The sequence below is a fragment of the Cryptomeria japonica genome, chromosome 10 (assembly GCF_030272615.1).
Source record: "Cryptomeria japonica chromosome 10, Sugi_1.0, whole genome shotgun sequence".
In the NCBI taxonomy this organism is placed as follows: Eukaryota; Viridiplantae; Streptophyta; class Pinopsida; order Cupressales; family Cupressaceae; genus Cryptomeria; species Cryptomeria japonica.
In genome coordinates this window covers 114,369,810-114,388,806 of record NC_081414.1, presented here as the reverse complement: position 1 = coordinate 114,388,806, position 18,997 = coordinate 114,369,810, and the positions used below count along the sequence as shown (strand labels likewise).

The following is an 18,997-nucleotide window of genomic DNA, read 5'->3' as shown; positions in this document are numbered from 1 at the left end:
GGATCGACAAAGAGAAAAATAAACAAACATAAGTAGAGATGGAGAGAGGGAGAGAAAAATAGGGGAGAATGAGAGAGAGAGAGAGAGAGAGAGAGAGATGGGAAGAGAAAGAGAGTGATAGAGAGATATATGGGAAAAGAAAGGGAGAAAGAGGTAGAGTTAGAGACATAGATATGAGGGATAAAGAGAGACAAAGGATAGATGGGAAGAGATAGAGAGAGGGGATGAAGAGGAAGAGATGAAGTGATCTATGGGGAGAGATAGAGAGTGGGGATAGAAAGGGAGAGATATGTAGAGGAGGGGAAGAGAGAAGAGGGCGAGATAGGGAGATAAATAGGTAATAGAGAGAGGGGGCGATAAAGAGTGATATAGATAAGGAGAGAGATAGAGAGATAGGGAGATAAAGTTAGAGAAATATATATATAGAGAGAGAGAGATAGAGAGATAAAGATGGATGAGATGGAGATATAGGTAGATAGAGAGAGAGAAATATATAGAGAGAAAGATGGGGGGGAGAAGTAACCAGTGCATGTGTGTGTATGAGTGACAGAGAAATGGAAAGGGATATAGATGCATACATAAATAGATAGAGAGATAGGGAGAGGGAGAGAAAAAGAGAGAGGAGAGAGAATAAGTAGAGATATAGAAGAGGAAGTGATAAGGGAGAGAGAGGGAGAGATAAGGGTAGAAATAGGGAGAGATAGGAATAGAAACAAGAGATAGAGAGATAAATATAGCTTGGGAAATATAGAGGGGTGAGAGAGGGAATGATGTAAATATATAGGTAGGGAGATATGGAAGGAGAGAGAGAGGGGGGGGGAGTGAGATATATAGATCGAAAGATAAAGATATAAAAAATGATATATAGAGAGAAGTAGGTAGGTATGTATATAAAGATAAAGAGAGATGGAGGGACAGATGGAAAGAATAAGAGAGAGATAAAGATAATGAGATATAGATAGAGAGGGAGAGGGAAATATGAGAAGGTAGAGATAGAGGGTGCGCTTGACTGAGAGATAAAGATACATATAGAGACAAGGAGGGAGAAATAAATTGTGTGTGAGTGAGAGAGATATAAAGATAGAGATAGGAGGGAGAAACAAGGAGTGTGTATGAGTGAGATAGATATGGAGATAGAGATTAAAAGGTAGGGAAAGGGAGGGAAAGAAATAAAAAGATGAGAGGGGAGAAGAAGAGAGATATAGGAAGATAGAGTGATAGGGAAAGTCAAAGAGAGAGGGTGAGATATGGACATAAAGAGGGAGATATAGTAAGAGAGAGAGAGAGAGGGGGGGGGGTAAGGAAATATAAATATATCTAAAAGTATATGTGTGTATACATAACATTTGTATTCCATCTCATATTTCATTCTGCATGTGAGTCTTCCTTTGTTTAGAAAGGAAATATATATATGCATATACATATTATATTAAAAAAGTATTTATAATATGAATGCAATAATCTACAAATATACATTACATATATCTCAATAATATTATATTTACACAATATTATAATCTCTTATATATATTTAATAGATAGATAGATGTATTTCCTTTATAATTATCATTTATATTTATACTAATTATTTAAAGATACTCCAAAAGTAATATCTTACATATCTAATATATGAAAATAATATATGTAATTACTTAATATATCAATAATATATTATAGCATTATTTATATATAAATAATATTATATAACATAAACAATATTACATATATATAATTATAAAAATATATACTTAAAGATATATTTACTTTTAGACTATTAAATTAATTTACTTCATTTTAAAATAAAAAAATGTATCTAATTTTATAATGAAAGTCCTAATCATCTCTCCATGTTCAACAACAATAAAGAAGCATCTAATTCTTCCAAAGCATTTTGAGTGTTCATAATACAATATAAAAAATGATGTATTTAATTGTAAAATGAAAGTCTTAAGATAAAAAAGTGTTTAATGTTTCCAAAGCATTTTGTCTTTAGAAATACAATTAATACCAAAATCTTTCAAATTTAGAAAACATCTTATTCTATTTTATAAAAATTAAAATGAATATTAAACATAATAAAATAGTAGGTATTAAGGTAGGTAGGTGGTGGCTGGTTAGAATTAGTAGGTTTATCTAAGGAACATGGTTATATTTGACTATTTCTGAAAGTTGATTATGACTCTTTTTTTGGCTGCTTTGGGCCAAAGTTTGGCTGCTGTAATTTTGTTGTTCTATAGGTTCAGGGCCTTCTCCCTACTAACATGATAAAATAGTAAATTAGATATTATATATTTAACATAATTACTACATCACTTAATATGCATGAATATTAAATATAATTTATCCTATTATATTAATAACTTTTTAATTAAACTTTTCATAACATTATTTAAAAACAATTTTTTTTATATTCTATTAAAATCTTGATAATAATTTAACAATATAGACATAATATGATGTTTAAGTTGTGATGGTGTTCTTATTATCCAGATTCAAAGATCCTCAAAATAATATTGTTGAATGTTTATATAAAAAATGAGATCCCCATTTGCAATTATGCCAAGAAGTAACAGGTGGAAGAAGTGTAGCTACTCTTGGTCATTAATTTTGAGTTTAGATTTGTAGTGAGGGATTTTCGGTAGCCATCTCTGTTTGGAAAGTGAAAAATGATTGAAAGGGGGCAGCCCCATGCGCTTCTGATTCCTGTGCCAGTGCAGGGCCACATTAATCCCATGATGCAACTCGCCTGGAAACTCATCTCCCATGGATTTCTCATCACATTCCTTAACACCCAAGATACCCTACACCGCATATCGGAAGCCAATAAGAAAAGCTCTCTGCCCAAAAACTGGGATTTGATCCGAATGATCTCTGTTCCAATGGAGGCGCAGCCAGAAGATGGTCGGGACGAGGTTATAAAATTTTCAGAATCGCTAGACAAGGGGCTGGGCCCTCCTGTAATTCTCAATCTTATCCAGAAGATCAACAATGAAGAAGAGCACAAGATCACTTGCATAATAGTAGATTTCTGGATGTGCTCTGGCTTACAGGCTGTTGCAAATTTCCACGGCATATCTCTCGCTGTTTTGCATACGCAGCTTCTTTCTGTTTGCGCCATTAGCTACTTCAGTCGCCGCCTCATCTCCCACGGAATCCTTCCTTCTAATGGTAAGATATTTCAACATGATTTTTTTTCAGAGACAAGAATTTCCTACTGCACAATATTTTGGGTTTTTGTTTTCACAAACCCATTTCTATATTCACATCTAAATTAGAGTCATTAGAGACTTCTGGTATTTGTCTCTCTAATATTTCCTGCTGCAAATTCGGGCTACTGCGATTCAATTGGAAACATCACAGAGTTTCCTACTGCACAATTTTTGGGTGATTGTTTTCACAAACCCTTTTCTATGTTTACATCAGTGACTTCTGGTTATTGGGTCTAATATTTCCTGCTACAAATTCGGGGTATTGTTATATAATGCTCTAGAATTATTTGATTTGGCATAATATTTTCATGATTATGAATAACGCATTTAACAAATTAACAGTCATTGCATTTGGATTGTTTTTGTTAAAGGTATAGTGGAGGAGGATAAGATGGTAAATTGTCTTCCCTCAGTGCCGCCAATGCGTTCTGGGGAACTTCCATGGATGAATGGGGGTGAGTACTTATTTCTTAGGGGGAATCGCATGGCTCAAGAACTGAAGCAGATAAAATGGGTTCTTTTCAACTCCCTTCAAGACCTCGAAGCTCCAGCAGTGGAAGAACTGTCCAAAGAAGTGGGAGTGTATACAATAGGTCCATTAATTCCTCCTGAGTTTCTACATGGCGATTCAAGCAATACGACCATGACCCTTCCAAGCTTGTGGACAGACGAATTGGAATGTTTAAAATGGTTGGATAAACAAGCTGCCCAATCTGTGATCTACTTATCTTTCGGAAGTTTTACAGTTCTCGAGGAAAAGCAAGTGGAAGAGATTGCTCTGGGTTTAGAGGCAACAAAAAGACCATTTCTGTGGGTTCTGCGCTCAGATGGAATGAAAGGTGACAAGGCCGTTTCGATTTCGAGGTTATTGGAGAGCACAGGAGATCAAGGGTGTATTGTGGGTTGGGCCCCACAGTTGCAGGTATTAGGTCACCCTTCATTAGCATGTTTTGTAACACATTGTGGATGGAACTCGGTGGAGGAGAGCATGAGCATGGGAGTGCCCATGCTCTGCTGGCCTTATTTCACTGACCAGTTTCTTAACCGCAACTACATTGTGGATGTCTGGAAAGTTGGCCTACCATTAAATCCCAATAAAGATGGACTCATAGAGAAAAAGGAATTCAGAAAAGCTGTAGAAGATTTGCTGGTGAGCGAAAAAGGAATGGAAATCAGAGAGGAAGTGAACAAATGGAAGAAAATTGCAAAAAATGCTGTGAAGGAAGGAGGGTCTTCTTCAAACAATTTTAATCTGTTTATTAACGCCATTAAGCAGATTCCTGTCACAAAAGTTTAGGGTGAATATTTTTAGGTATTGTATTGAAATGAGCTACAGGCGTATTGAGAGAAGTGCACTTCAGGTTCAAATCTTATCGTAGATAATTTTAAGAGTAGGGTATGGTGTGGAACGAACACCGTACGTTTATATTTTAGTGGTGAGCCATATAGAGTATTGAAATAAAAGATCCTCCATCGCAGTTTGCATTCAAAATTATTTTTAAATTTGATATGTTTAGCTCTATCTAGAGAAAACAGCTGAGTGCTAATCATTTATCAAAAAGAACCATCATATCTGCATACATTTGGATACCTCTGATGCCGGAGTAGGAACATAGATTCCTGCAAATGATTCTCCAGCAATAAAGAATGGATTTGATTGTGTATTCCTCGAACTACTGCTTTCAATGGCACAAGCAATGAAAAATCTAGGTTTTTTAAACATTTGCCTGTCTTATATAATCATATATTTATACATCTTCGTTACTGAATTTCTTTTGTTTTCTGTAAATGAATTTCATCAGCCAACTAGCTTACCTTTACCTTGTTGCTGTGCAATAACAATCGAATACGTTCATCCATATCTATTCCATTCTTGTGAATTAAAATACAATTAATCAGAAAATCCTAACAAAATGATTTTCAAGGAACGATTTCGGACCTTTAAAAGCAAAGTCTGTATTATAGTCATTTTCTGTTCTAAAGTATGAAGCCAACTCCAGATGGTAAATCCAAATAGATGACATTCGAGACCTGAACAAGAAGTAATGTTATGAACGGTAAAATATCCTCAGCAGAAAGAGTAAAAGATACAACCATTTCATGTTCCACGCACTAAATGTAACAGACTGTAGCTTGTGAATCCAATTTAGGAACTGTGAATATTCAGAATATTGCCAATCAACGCCAAAATGCCATTCTAAAAGAAATTAGACCTTTGACCAGGCATATGGGTTTAAGTTTAGCTTGGGCAAACTTTCAGAATCATTTGTGGCACTTCAAAATTAAAAGGACCTACAAGGGCAAGATCTTACAGCTACACCTGCAGAGCTTTCAATTTGAATTTATTGATTTCTTCTATTCTGTATCTGCCAATCTCTGAATTTCAAATAAACTTACAAGTAGTACAGATTATTTCAAATAGGTAAATATAATTATCAATAATTAGACGTGAAGGAAGCGAATATAAGTTAAGCGTGCAGTTCCAGACAGATTAAACATAGCAGGATACCATGCCTCAAGTTCTAACAGTTGAAAATACTTTTTCATTTACAAAATTTTCAGAGATTATTGATAAATACAAACAGAAAATGCATGTCATATAAGATATGGATGGAAAAATTAAGTCAGTTGGGCCATGGTTCACAGGTGAAGATAACTTGATTGCTCTGCAGTACTAGTCATATGACCCACAAGGGTTGCAAGCCAAAGGAAATACAATATAAAAAACTAATTATGAATAAGCAGGAATCAAACCATGCTCACAAACGAATACATCAGAAGTTGAGCAACCTGGACCACCATTTAACCTAAGAACAAGAGGATCTTTGGCAGTATTTCCTTGTGATGTGACAAAGCAGTAATAGAAATACCTCGAGCAACCTGGACCACCATTTAATTAAGCAGAGGATCTCGGCAGGATATCTTTGTGATGTGACAAAGCAGTAGTAGAAATACCATTAATGAGGATCGTCATGCAAAACGATGAATGAGGAAAAAGCAATTTAAATACGTAACGTAAGAAAGTAGTTCAACTAATTATACGCAACAATTTTGGTTCGACTCTCACTAGTGTTACCATAAACCCTTTTATTAAAATTTGTGATGGAAGGCTCCTAGAATCATGGAGGTTTCTCCTCAAGACTTCAGGATCAGAGATCTAAATTTCAGGGTCCCCAAAGAAATCAGAGCTTTTGAAATCCGGTGAGGACCCAAAACCTCTTCTCCTTCCAGGACTCCTCTATGCAACAGCCCATCTGGACAGCCCCCAACAAACTTTCGAGCTATCAGAGGAATCTTAACTCTCATCAGCTCTATATGAATCAAAACCACCCACTCAAGAGACCAGTCCCTCCTCACCGGTCTGGCTTTGCTCAGCGAGCTAATAATCAAAAATCTTGGCTTAACGATTCAGTGAAGCATCAAAGCTTGGACTCTTGGGTAAAGAAAGCAGCAACTAGTCCAAATAGCATCCCTATTTCAGCTAGGGATCAAAGATTTGCTCCTCCTAAGAAAACCCTATTTTTCAACGAGCATCCTCATCGCCAAAATTCGCATTGCCGTCCCCCAGCTGCAATTGGCTTGCGCTAAAGGGGTCCACGAGTCTTGTGCTTCAAAAAAAAGTCTTTTCCTCCATGGCACACTCCTAACTTTGAGTGCAAGGACCAGAAATGGAATAGGAAATCTATGGGAAGCAAATTGTTTGTCCTTTCTTCAAATTCCCTGAATCCCAGGATTGCTCAATTCAAGGAAAATGATTTCTTTGTGAAATGGTGTGGCTTTGGAGGTAATAGCAAAGATATCATTGACTGGTGGAAGTCTTCCTTCCCAAATCTAATCTCAGTCAGACAACTTCAAAATAATTTTTTCTTCTTAGAATATGTAGACTCGTCTTTGAAGAAAGCAATCACAAAAGGCAACCCTTTGTTCTTTCAAGGTTCTACTTTTCATTTTCTAGATTGGAAACCAGGTTTTGACCTGGCTCATCACAGATTTGAAAAAACTCTAGTCAAGTTGTCCTTAGTAGTAGGTCTTCCATCTGAGTTTTGGTGTCTGGAGTCATTGTTGAAGATTGGTGATGTGCTCGGATCTTTGGTGGGGATCGAGGTGGACTTCTTGACAGGCCTTAAAGGGGATATGACAAACATTTATGTTGAGATTGACCTCAAGAAAGGTTTTTATAGCGAGTTAGAAATCATTTCAGAAATGGGCAGATGGAACCAGAAAGTGATGAGATTGGGAAAGGAGATCCCCAGTAGATGTATGCTCCAGAGCCAAATAACCATAAATAGTTCATTGGCAACTTTAATGGGAGCCCTCAATTTACCTCATCTGCCCTCAGAGACAACCACTGCTAATCAAGACTTCTAGAAGATGATCAAGGGTCAGGATAACATATCGGACCCAACTGTTTTGGTTGCAGCACAGGTAGACAAGAAGGCATTTCGACAGCCCCAAGATGGAGCCCCGACCTCCCCATCATCTCTTCAGTCGTTCCCGACTCTCAGTTCCTCCGCACTCCTAGATCTAACCAGGGTGCAAGGGATAAAATAGGTGTTCTGAATCAATCGAATCTAGGCCAGATTCCTCAGGTTTCCTTGCCTTCTCCTTTCAGTTGTCTCCCTCTCATTCTATCTCGATTGTTAAGATTCAATCTCAAAAGGCTATCAAGAGTTTGTTTGGTAAAAAAAAAACTCCTCTCCTGAATAGAGGGGCTTTTAACATATTTTCCCAACCTCTTGCTAAAGCTTCAAAAAGAAAGAATAGCTTAAGGCATAAGAAATTAAGGGGACCCCTTCAACCTTTAAAACCCAGTAAAAGAAAACCTGTCAACCTTGCAAAAATCTTACAGGAAGAGGTAGTCATTGAAGAAGATCTTAAAGCTGATTTGGAGGAGGCTAATGAACCTCTGTTATCTGAAGGAGAGATCTCTCCTTCTTCAACTCTATCCCCTTCAAATCAACACTTTAACCTCTTGGTGGAAATCCCTTTCCCACTTTTGTTCTCTCCGTCTATAGTGCATAATAGCCTGGACCTATCAAGAGATCAGAATGCACAAAAGCTTCTTCAGGATTTTATTAAAGGAAATGAAGACCCGTACTCAATCTTAGATACTCCCCTTGATGTTTTGTACTCTTAGATTAAGGAAAAAAGGAAACTAGTGTTGCATTAGAATCAAGATGGTCTAGAGAAACTAGACTTTGGATCCTCCCCTCCCAAGAAGGGTCGCAAATCACTCATTGAAGTTAGATCCCAAGATGGTGCGGTGGAGAATCAAGCAAAACTATGAGACCTTTGGAAAGTAGGGAAGGGAAATCCCCTTCCTAAACAACAATGAAAATCCTATCATGGAATGTTAGGGGCCTCAACACCCCTAACAAATAGAGGGTGATCAAAAGAAGGATTCTTTTGGTCATTGCAGACATAATCCTTTTGCAAGAATCGAAATTGGAAGGCAATCAAGCAGTCTCTTTTGGAAGTGGAATTAGCCCTTTGTTTCAGACATCTCTACAATTGACAGTAGCCTTAGAAGGGGCTTCCGGAGGATTAATGATAATCTAGAAATCTTCCCAAGTCAAAGGTGAGGGTATTTCATCCAGCAGGAATTGGCTTCTTGCCAAAATCACTCATCTCTAGACAAATACTTCCTTTTTTTTTATCATAAACACTTATGGCCCAGTGTCCCCACACAAAAAGCGACTCTTATGGTCTTCTTTAGAAGGAGTTTTGTCTTCTTTAGCTGAGGAACAAGTTTTCATTGGGGGTGACTTCAATGCCATCAGGAGTGCTTCTGACAAAAGGGGAGGAGTCAATCGGTTAGGTGGATCCCAACAGGATTTCAATGATTGGATTGAAAGGAATGGCCTTTCGGAAATAGACTCAAGGGACACCTTCACATGGACAAATAGAAGGAAAGGATTCAGCAACATAGTGGAAAAAATAGAAATATTTTTTTAGCAAGGGGGTTTGAGCCCCTTCCCCTTTACTCCCTCGCATGTTGTTCTCCCTTGTTCAGGTTCAGACCACTACCCCATTCTGCTTTCTCTATAAGGCATTTAGGAAATTTTCAAAACTCCATTTAGATTTGAGAATATATGGATGAAGGATCAAACTTTTCTAACCCTAATAGAGAATTGGTGGAAAGAAGGAACATTTGAGGGATCAAAACTCTTCTGCTTTATCGCAAAGTTAAAATTTGTAAAGCAGAAATTGCTCCAATGGAATTCTCAGCACTTCAAAAATATCTTCTCAACAAAAAGATCACTAGAAGAGAGACTAGCAGCCCTTAATGAAAAGATCATCTTGGTGGGAATGGGCCAAGATTCCTTTCATCAGGAAAGGAACCTCCTTTTAGAGTATGAGGATATTCTTTCTAAAGAAGAAATCTTCTAAAAGCAAAAATCTAGAGAGAACTAGCTCAGAATGGGGGATAAAAATACTAAGTTTTTCCATAATGTAACAAAGCTTAGAAGAAGCAAGAATTGGATATCAAAATTGGAGATTAAGCATAACCAAATCTTAGAAGACCCAGTAGAGATAAAGAATGAGATCATTGGCTTTTACTCTAATCTCTTAAACAACATTGAAGCATCTCAATTGTTGGATCAAAATAAGTTACTGGAAGGGATCCCCAAGATCATAACAGATGAGAAAAATCAGAGGCTCAATGATAAAATTAAGTTGGAGGAAGTATTCCAAGCTCTTAATCAACTTCCCTCTAGTAAGGCTCCTAGTCCGGATGGTTTCCTTGTGGATTTTTTCAAGAAATGCTGGAATATCCTAGGTTAGGACCTTTTAGAAGCTCTAGAATGCTCAAGAAGATTAGGGAGAATTCTTAAAGAAGTAAATAACATGTTTATAGCGCTCATTCCAAAGAAGGAGAAGGCAGAAAATCTAGGTGACTTTAGACCTATCTCTCTATGCAATACAATTTATAAAATTCTCTCAAAAGTCATGACAAAAAGAATCAAGCCTTTCATGGATAGCATCATATCAGAAAAATAGACGGGTTTTGTCCCTGGCCCCTCAATCCTAGATGGGGTGATAATAGCGCAAGAAGCTATCCACGCCCTTCAAAGCACAAACAGACCAGGTATGATAATTAAGCTAGACATAACAAAAGCTTATGATAGTGTAGATTGGTGATTTCTCTGCAAAATAATGCAAGCCTTTGGCTTTGACAAACAATGGGTCAATTGGGTGTTTGAGTGCACATCAACTCCTAAATTTTCAATTTTGATAAATGGAAAACTAGTGGGCTTTTTTTCCTCCTCAAGGGGTATCAGATAAGGAGATCCTTTATCTCCTTTTGCTTTATATTATAATGGGGGAGGCTCTAGGAAGGGCAATCAAAGCTAATCAGGCTAATAACCTTTTAAAGGGAATCAAAGTAACCAAGAATTTTGCAGTCACACACCAATAGTTTGCAGATGATAACCTTCTCTTGGGGGCAGCAAAAATTAGGGAAGCAACCCTCCTAAACAAGCTATTAGAATCCTATGGAAAGGCATAAGGCCAAATAAGAAATAAGGATAAAACTAAGGTTTATTTCTTCACTACCTCAAATCTACTACAGGCCAAAATTCTTAGAATTTTGGATTGCAGAGAAGGATTTCTCTCGTGCATACATTTGGGCATTCCAATAGACCAAGGTCTAAGGAACACTAAATTTTGTGACCCCTTAAAGTTAAATGTGGAACAAAGTTAAAATTCTTGGAAGGGAAAGTGGCTCTCTTGGGCTAGAAGGCTAGTGATGATCCAAGGAGTGGTTTTGGCCCTCCCTATTTATCTTCTATCCATACTATCCCTATCATCCAGTGCTAACTCCTTCAAAATCAAGAAGATGAAAAATTTCTTTTGGAAAAATACTGAGGAATAGCACAAAATTGCCTTAATAGCTTGGGACAAAATAATCAAGCCCAAGACAATGGGGGGAATTAGGAATCAAGGATCTTAAATTGCAAAAGATAGCCCTAGGGGCCAAACTAGTCTCAAAGTTCATAAGAAACCCTAATGCTACTTGGGTCAGAATGTTGGCATCTAAGTATATACCAGATCAGGATCATCTCATCTTACTTAGAACAGGCAATTTCCCCAAAGGGTCTAGAACCTGGAACTTTATCATCTCCTGCAGAAAATTGGTTTCAGAATCGATCTCATGGGATATTCATGATGGAGCATCCAGTCTTTTCTAGGAGGACTCTTGGGGTGGCTATCCACCTGTGGCAAACTCCATCGACATTCCTGCTACAGAACTCTGGTATAAATAGCATTGGGGTATCCGAGTTAGAGACTACTAGGAAATGGATGACTCACTGAATACTCAAAGTTGGAGGTGGAAATCAATGGAGGGTTTGCCAATCCCAGTGGAAGACATAGACCAACTCCTAGCACTTCTAGAAGAAAGAAATATTAGCCCCAGAAGAGGAGTAGATTCCCTAATTTGGGAACCCTCCAAATCAGGTCAGTATAACTAAAAAGATGGTTACAGAGTTTTAGTTAGTAATGCAGATCAGGTCAAGAAGGACATCCCTTTGAAGGCTTTTTAGACTCCCAAAATCATCCCAAAAGAAGGTATTTTTGCATGGCTAGCCGACCAAAAAAAATTCTTACAGCAAAAAAGTTAAAAAAAATGGGATATGAAGGACCTTCAAGGTGCATTTTGTGCAAAGCTTAGTCTGAGATAGTGGACCATCTCCTTCTAATTTGCCCCTTTACTTTCAAATGTTGGAGATGAGCCTATGTTAAGTTGGGGTTGGTTACTACCCTGCTAAATGATATAAAATCCTTATTCCAAAGTTGGCCCCTCCCACTTAAGGAGAGAACCTTAAGTCAAATTATGGAAGTGTCCCCATCATGCTTAGTCTGGGAAATTTGGAAAGAAAGGAACTGCAGATTATTTGAAGGCAAATCCAGGAGACAGGAATCAATCCTTAACTCAATTGAATCGACAATAGTGGACACAATAAATTGCAAATTAGCTTTCTCTCTGGGACAATCCAAAGTCTTCTCTTCATGGGATGAAAGTATCAGAAAAAACTGGCAAGGGATCAGGATTCCTCCATCCTTTGGACAAAAAAACAACTCTAGAAAGGATGTCACTTGGACCCCTCCAAAGCCTAGCTGGTTAAAAATAAACTTTGATGGTGCCTCCAGAGGTAATCCAGGCCCCTCTGGAATAGGATATGTAATCAAAGACCACTTAGGAGTAATCATAGGGAAAATGGCAAAGCCGATCCCACCTGACACTAATAATATAGCTGAATTCAAAGCATTGCAACTTGGTATGATGGACTACATCAAGCATGGTCTAAGATATGTCTCAGTGGAGGGAGATTCAGAAATAGAAATAATTGCAATTAAGAGGAAACAAAATCCAAATTGGAGACTTCAAGAAATTTTAGATAAAATATTAGACAATTTGGCTAGAATAGAGCATTTTGAAGCGAAGCATATCTACAGGGAAGCAAATTCAGTGGCAGATGCCCTTTCAAAACTAGCAGCTCAAGGCACTTTCATTCATTGGTGGGATCAAGATGTTCGGTTGAATGGTCAAGTAGATCAAAATTATCAGCAAAATTAATAAAATAAAAATGAGATGTTTTTAAAAAGAGGAGGGCAGAATTCAGATGTAGTTGCATCCTAATTTTAAGCAATGGTTTAAATGCATATCTTTGGTAGTCTTGTGGAAATGCCTATCTCTTTTTGAATTTAAATCTCTCCTTATTTTGACAAAATGTTGGCCCGAATCCAGTCATGTCATCTAAATGCAACTCCAAAATTTGCCTTCCTTTACCTCGTTTCCTATAGTTCCAGCTAGGAAGTGCCATCATTTTGTACTCAAGGTATGAGTTGTCCATAGGTAAGCCTTCTCAATTGGGCCTGGGAGATTTGGCATGCCTAGGACAAATATTATCCACCACCTTAGCTGGAGCATTTAATGCATATCCACTCCTCGTTATTAGGTGTTAAAGAGCGTGCTTGATGTTCTTGCCTTATGTGTATCCTGCAAGTTGCCTTCATCAATTCCCTTCCAGCTTCTTTCCAAAGTTCTCTCTCTTTCATTCCTCCTTGTTGGAATCCTTTTTCGCCATCCATGTCGACCGAGACTCCGCATGGTTTCATTATGAGTGTTACCCAAGGCCATCTTCTTGCTTTGGTGCAAACACTCTCATCTCTTTCTTGGCTTCGACGCGCCAAGATTCATTTAGAAGAATTACAGATTTGAGGCTTAAGCACCTCCTCCTTCACTCGGATCTTCTTGTTAATCTAGCGGTAAAAATGATTCTTGGAAGTGGCCACCTGAACAGGGAGGAGTATCTGCAAGACAACACCAACATCTCTTCCAGATTCGTTGCTTCTCTACTTGACCAAAAATTAGCGAAGAAAGCCATCTGGAGCCTCACCAAAGAGCTTTTTCCAGAGGAAATCCTTCAGGAATTCCAAGAAATTTTGAACAAGGCACTCCATGACTCAAGGGCCCCTCAGCCAAGTGAGAGGATTTTGTTCAATACTCATGGAGAACTCATCAAATACTACCCATTTCTGTTGGACTTGAATGGGAAGGACCTAGATAGACACAAAGTTTTTATAGGAGTTGGCCTGAGGTATCTCAAGTGGCAGTTCTTAGGGGAAAACATGGAGGATATGGGTAGAGAGGAGGACCTCACCCAATTTGTGAGACTCAATGGAATCTTGCCCCTGAAAGCTGATGATGAGGAGCTCCAAGCCGAACAAGAAGGTCGGGGTGGTGCCAGAAGATGTTGTCAGGGGTCTGGTTGTGGACACGGTCGCCCAACGGGTAGAGGCCATGGGAGTGTGAGTATTGGATTTCCTCAATCCGAACCCCCAAGTGAAACTGCAAGCTAGGTTCCCCAATTTGGCCATGTTAAAAATAATTACTTTCTTGACTGCTTAATCTAAGACTTTGGTTATAGTTAATTTTGGCTACATATTTATGTTTAAAATCTCTGTATTGGCAGTTGAGAATCTTCCATCTAAACTCTTTATAGTTTTATTTGCATAGACTGCATAATCTTTCTAGGTTTTGAAATTAGATACTATGGTTACTTTGATGCTTATGGTTTCTGTTTGCTCAAAAACCCTTTTTTTGGAATATGCTGAGAATGGTTTTCGAGGCATCACCACTCAACCTTGTCAATACTATAATTAACTCAATATTAATATAAATCTCGGCTATGCCTTTACTGATAAAAAGAAAAGAAAGTAATTCAACTCGCATTCAAAACACCCAAGACAAGACAATGATGAGAGAGAGAGAGAGAGAGAGAGAGAGAGAGAGAGAGAGAGAGAGAGAGAGAGAGAGAGAGAGAGAGAGAGAGAGAGAGAGAGAGAGAGAGAGAGAGAGAGAGCAGTTTTCAATGTTAAATGCAACCCTTCAAAAACATGGATCAGTAGAAAATTGTGATTCCCATACGCATATAGTGGGCGAGTAATTTGGAAATATAACTAGTCATAGGTTTATATGAATATAAGTTTAGGGCAAATTATAAAAGGTTTACAGATGATTTATAACAATATGGGATTACCTAGTACTCTTGCAAAAGGCATTTAATTGTACTACAAACGAGATATATATAATTTTTTTTTTTTAAGAAAAATACTAAAAAAAATTAATAACAAAATTGTATATTTGTAATGAATCCATGAAATCTTTTTATAATTGTCTAGGAATTAAATAAGGACAAATTATTTTTAACAAGTTTAAAACTTAACAAATATGCATATAAAAATTCAATTTTATAATAGAAGAGTAAAAATATTATTTTGTAAATGGTTCAATTTTTCTTTTTAATTACTTCTTAAAACTACAAATTGTGAAATGATTGCAATTACTAACCTAAAAGTACTAATAACCAAAAGTAATTGTAACTTTGAAAATATGATTTTATGTTGCATTAAGGTTTTTTTCAAAAAGCAAATAAACTCCAACCAATGAAAATCAACAAAAGAAACTTAATTTTTTTTTTAAAGTTCATGAATATTTGAGGATCAAAATTAAGTTTTTTTATAGATAATAAAAAAGGAAACATCTTTGTTGTGATTGCTCATATATGAAATTTCACAAAATGTGGAGGCATAATAATGCTATTTCTAATGATAAATGTATACTAACTTATTTACCAAATTTTCATGTTTAGAAAAATGTGTGTACCTTTTTTCACTATAATAATATAATATATTAAGATAATATTCTATTTAAATAATCATTATAATTATTAGATAACAATATTTTCTTTTTTATCGATAAATATTTAATATATTTATATTAAAAAATATTACATAAAAGAGTCTCCCATCAGTGGTCAAACTCACAGTCCATGTAAAAAATATCACACAAAATTCATAGTACGAGTCCCCTATCAGTGACTACAACTGTGGATCATCTAGAAATTTCTCGCAAAGTTCTACTTACTATCTATATTCCTCTATCACTGAATGCCATAAAGAATTGTCCAAATCCCATACAAAGAGAAATCTGCATATCAAAAATATCTATCCTAGATTGGTCTATCCTGCTACATTTCAAACATAAAACAAAGAAATTACTGGTCTTGGATTTGTTTTTTCGCTTCCCATAGGTGAGCCAGTAATCCTTCTTCTTGGAAACAGTTTACTTAATAGCTTTCTTGGTGTCCTCTAGGCCTATAGCTTTCAGCATCTACTCTTTGCTCCTCAAGTAATCCTTAATATAATTTACCATCCCCTCTGTGCCTCTTCACATCGTGCTTCCCTGTCCATATTCGAGCCCCACAAATGAACGCTCGAAAGTGGTGGACTAAATGCAATAGAATGCACCCATTTGCCACTTGTGGTCACAAATCCTTCTCCAGGCCTAGCCATAGCCATGAAGATATCCATTCTGTGATTTCACTCTTCTTTCACACATTCCCACATAACCCACTTGACATCTTCCTTCTACCCAAAGCTCCAACGCCCGAGCAAAGAACATTGAGGCCAAGTTGACATTGGTTCAGTACCTGAACTCCAAATCCATATACTCCTTTCTAAGGAGTAGATCCACTATTTGCAGAAAGCGCGGATCCTCTATTTTGAAAATATTACGCATTTGCTCTTCTGAAATAGCTCCTATGAATGCTAGCTATTGCTTGGATTCAACAAGTGAAATTTTTGGCTCCATTATAACTCTTCTCAAATCCACTTTATGTTGCCTACACTTTTATTTGTGTTTCTTATGAATGCAGAAACTAATCTAAAAAGTCTTAAATTGCCTTGCCTCTGCGTGCATTATTAACTTCTACGCTTCATAATTGCTCATGCACACAAGAGCATCCTCTTTTAATGTAGAAATATCCTCCTCAATCTATCAAGAGCCTCACCTTTGCAGATTCAGTTGACAAAAGCATGGATGCGATGGAAATTTAAATTCATGTGTACATACCATACCTTCTTGTGGGATTTGAACTTGTGACTTCTCTTTCAAGAGCACAAATTCTCGACCACTAGACCAACTCAAGTTATACAACTATATTTATCCTATTAATTATACTAAATTAAATTATTTTAATATTGCAATTTGCATATTTAACTAGTGAATAGACTTTTTAATAAGCAACCAATAAAAATCGAGGGAATTTTTTTCCAAAGTTTGTAAACATTTGAGTGTGAAAATTAAACATTTTTTTATAAATTTGTCAAAACAAAATACTTTATCTTTGTTGTGATTGTACAAAACATTTTGTTATGACCCGAGAAAATCTTTAATAAGACTATACTGTGTGACTCGTGGCATGGTACAAAACATTTATATTATGTTTATAAATACAATCAATTCTGCCATCATAGGTTTATAAATATAATATTTGAATAGTTTTAATAAATAGTTATGTTATGGGGTTAGCTATAAGTGTTAATAAAGGTAATAATCGTCTTCTAATTTTATTTATCTAATAACCCTTATATGAAATGAAACCTCCCATTGCATGTGTGTTTTTTTTCATCCAAAGACACAAGTACGTCCTCCAAAGTGCTACAATTTGAGAGGGTAGTGTATGGGATTTTGAATCCAAGAGGATGTGCTACAATTTTAGAGAGTAGTGTATGGATTTCAAATCCAAGAGGATTTGAGTTTTATCTACTTTTGGTACTTCATAAACTATTGAATATTGCTATGCATAGTTATTTATTTCTTTTATGGTGTATTACAAAGTCTAGCTAAGAAAATGCAAGTTTGATTTCTCTCAGGAACATTGACAAATATTATAGGTAGCTTACCTGCAATTATTCTTTGTCATGTCACTTACTATTTTTTATGTAGCTTTACATTTGATGTTCTTTATATATCTACTAAATTAATTGTTGAATTTTGTATGATTTTCAAACTAATATCATAGGAACTATATATCTTCTTTTTACCATTTAATGTAAGCAGTACATGTATATTTTTTCTTTACAATAGTGAAACAAACTTCTTTAGAGTGTCTCACTCATTATGTTGAAGATAATGGATTCGGGAGGTTGTTTTTTGTATTTGTTCCCACTTCCTCATACTTTGATTCTACCTATTTATGGTAGGTAGTTTAGAACTTCAAGAGATTAGTAGGTTTTTAAAAGAGTTGCAATAAGCTCTCACATGAATGAATTTATAATGTATGTAGAAAATGAATAAAAAACAATAGTCACAAAACTTGCACTTGACAAGCTTTGAAATATCCTTCACAACCTGGCATAGAGAATGAATTTCTATTAATTCCCACCTAGATAGGCCTCACCATAAAAGTAACCTTTGAACCTCTATTGGCATTAACCCATTTCTTCCATTATTCAATCAATCCTATTTACTATATTATGTACCACTGTGATTTCACAATTGTAATTATGTTGTGCATGGATAGTGTCATAGTCAAGACACACCTTCCTGAATGTATAGTTATAGTAATTAATGTCATTTGAAAAAACTTTATTTTTCTTGAGCATCGAACTTCAACAAAATGATACATTAAACTACAAAATCTGTTATTACATAAATATGGTTCCCCATGTGCTGATAAATATAGCTACAAAACTAAATTAAAACTGATATACAATAGCAAAACAACAACAAGAACAGATACATAAATATCTCCATGAAATGATCTTCTCTTCTTTGAATTCATATCCCTCCAACCTGCAAATCTTCAACTGAACTCTACAAAACTCTAAACCATGCACCCTCAATAAACTTGTTGTTGTCAATACTTCCCTACACCTTCAACAAATATGAGATATTCCACCCTTAAAATAAAACTACTTCCTATTTTTCCCCTTTTTTGAAAATTTGGATGTTTCCTTTTTTATTTCTCCAAAAAACCTTGCCCCAAAAAATTAGCTACAACTCACCTTAAAACTACAAGCTTTTAGATGCTACATTCCACTCTAAAAGAATTGTCCCAAATAAATAAACTTAAATGCCTACCAACTATGCTCATATGTTATTTTCAGAACCATTTCAAAATTTGCTAAAATTAGAATTTTTAACATGCTCTACTCCTTATTCAAAATCTAACTCCTCTGCTCAAGTAGTTTGAAATTTAAAATTGGGCTCCTTACACATGGATTTTCCTACATTACTCTTGTACATATAATTTATCCAAATAGTAATTGATAGACCTATTGGAATCGGGGAACATTGAGAGGGGGGGTGGGTGGGGGGTGAATCAATGTTCTACCAGTTCACTAATTTTTTGACTTAACTTTAAACCACCAGAAGTATAAGCATAAAGCTAAAATGTAGAAGCTCAAAAGAACCAACCACAAAATCATAACACCAA

General features: G+C 36.2%; 1 protein-coding gene across 1 annotated transcript; it reads left to right on the top strand.

The window, feature by feature from the left end:
• The first annotated feature begins 2,577 nt into the window (after positions 1-2,577).
• On the top strand, positions 2,578-4,891 carry LOC131072542 (anthocyanidin 3-O-glucosyltransferase 7-like). Its single transcript, XM_058008714.2, has 2 exons — positions 2,578-3,168; positions 3,581-4,891. Exons 1-2 carry the CDS (start codon positions 2,667-2,669, stop codon positions 4,504-4,506), a joined length of 1,428 nt encoding a protein of 475 aa, XP_057864697.2. The 5' UTR covers positions 2,578-2,666; the 3' UTR covers positions 4,507-4,891.
• The last annotated feature ends 14,106 nt before the right edge of the window (positions 4,892-18,997 follow it).

Excerpts from the sequence above, each read along its gene's own strand:
- LOC131072542 (XM_058008714.2), top strand. The coding sequence starts at position 2,667 with ATGATTGAAAGGGGGCAGCCCCATGCGCTTCTGATTCCTGTGCCAGTG. Across the intron at positions 3,169-3,580 it reads CGGAATCCTTCCTTCTAATG|GTATAGTGGAGGAGGATAAG; the intron begins GTAAGATATTTC and ends TTTTTGTTAAAG.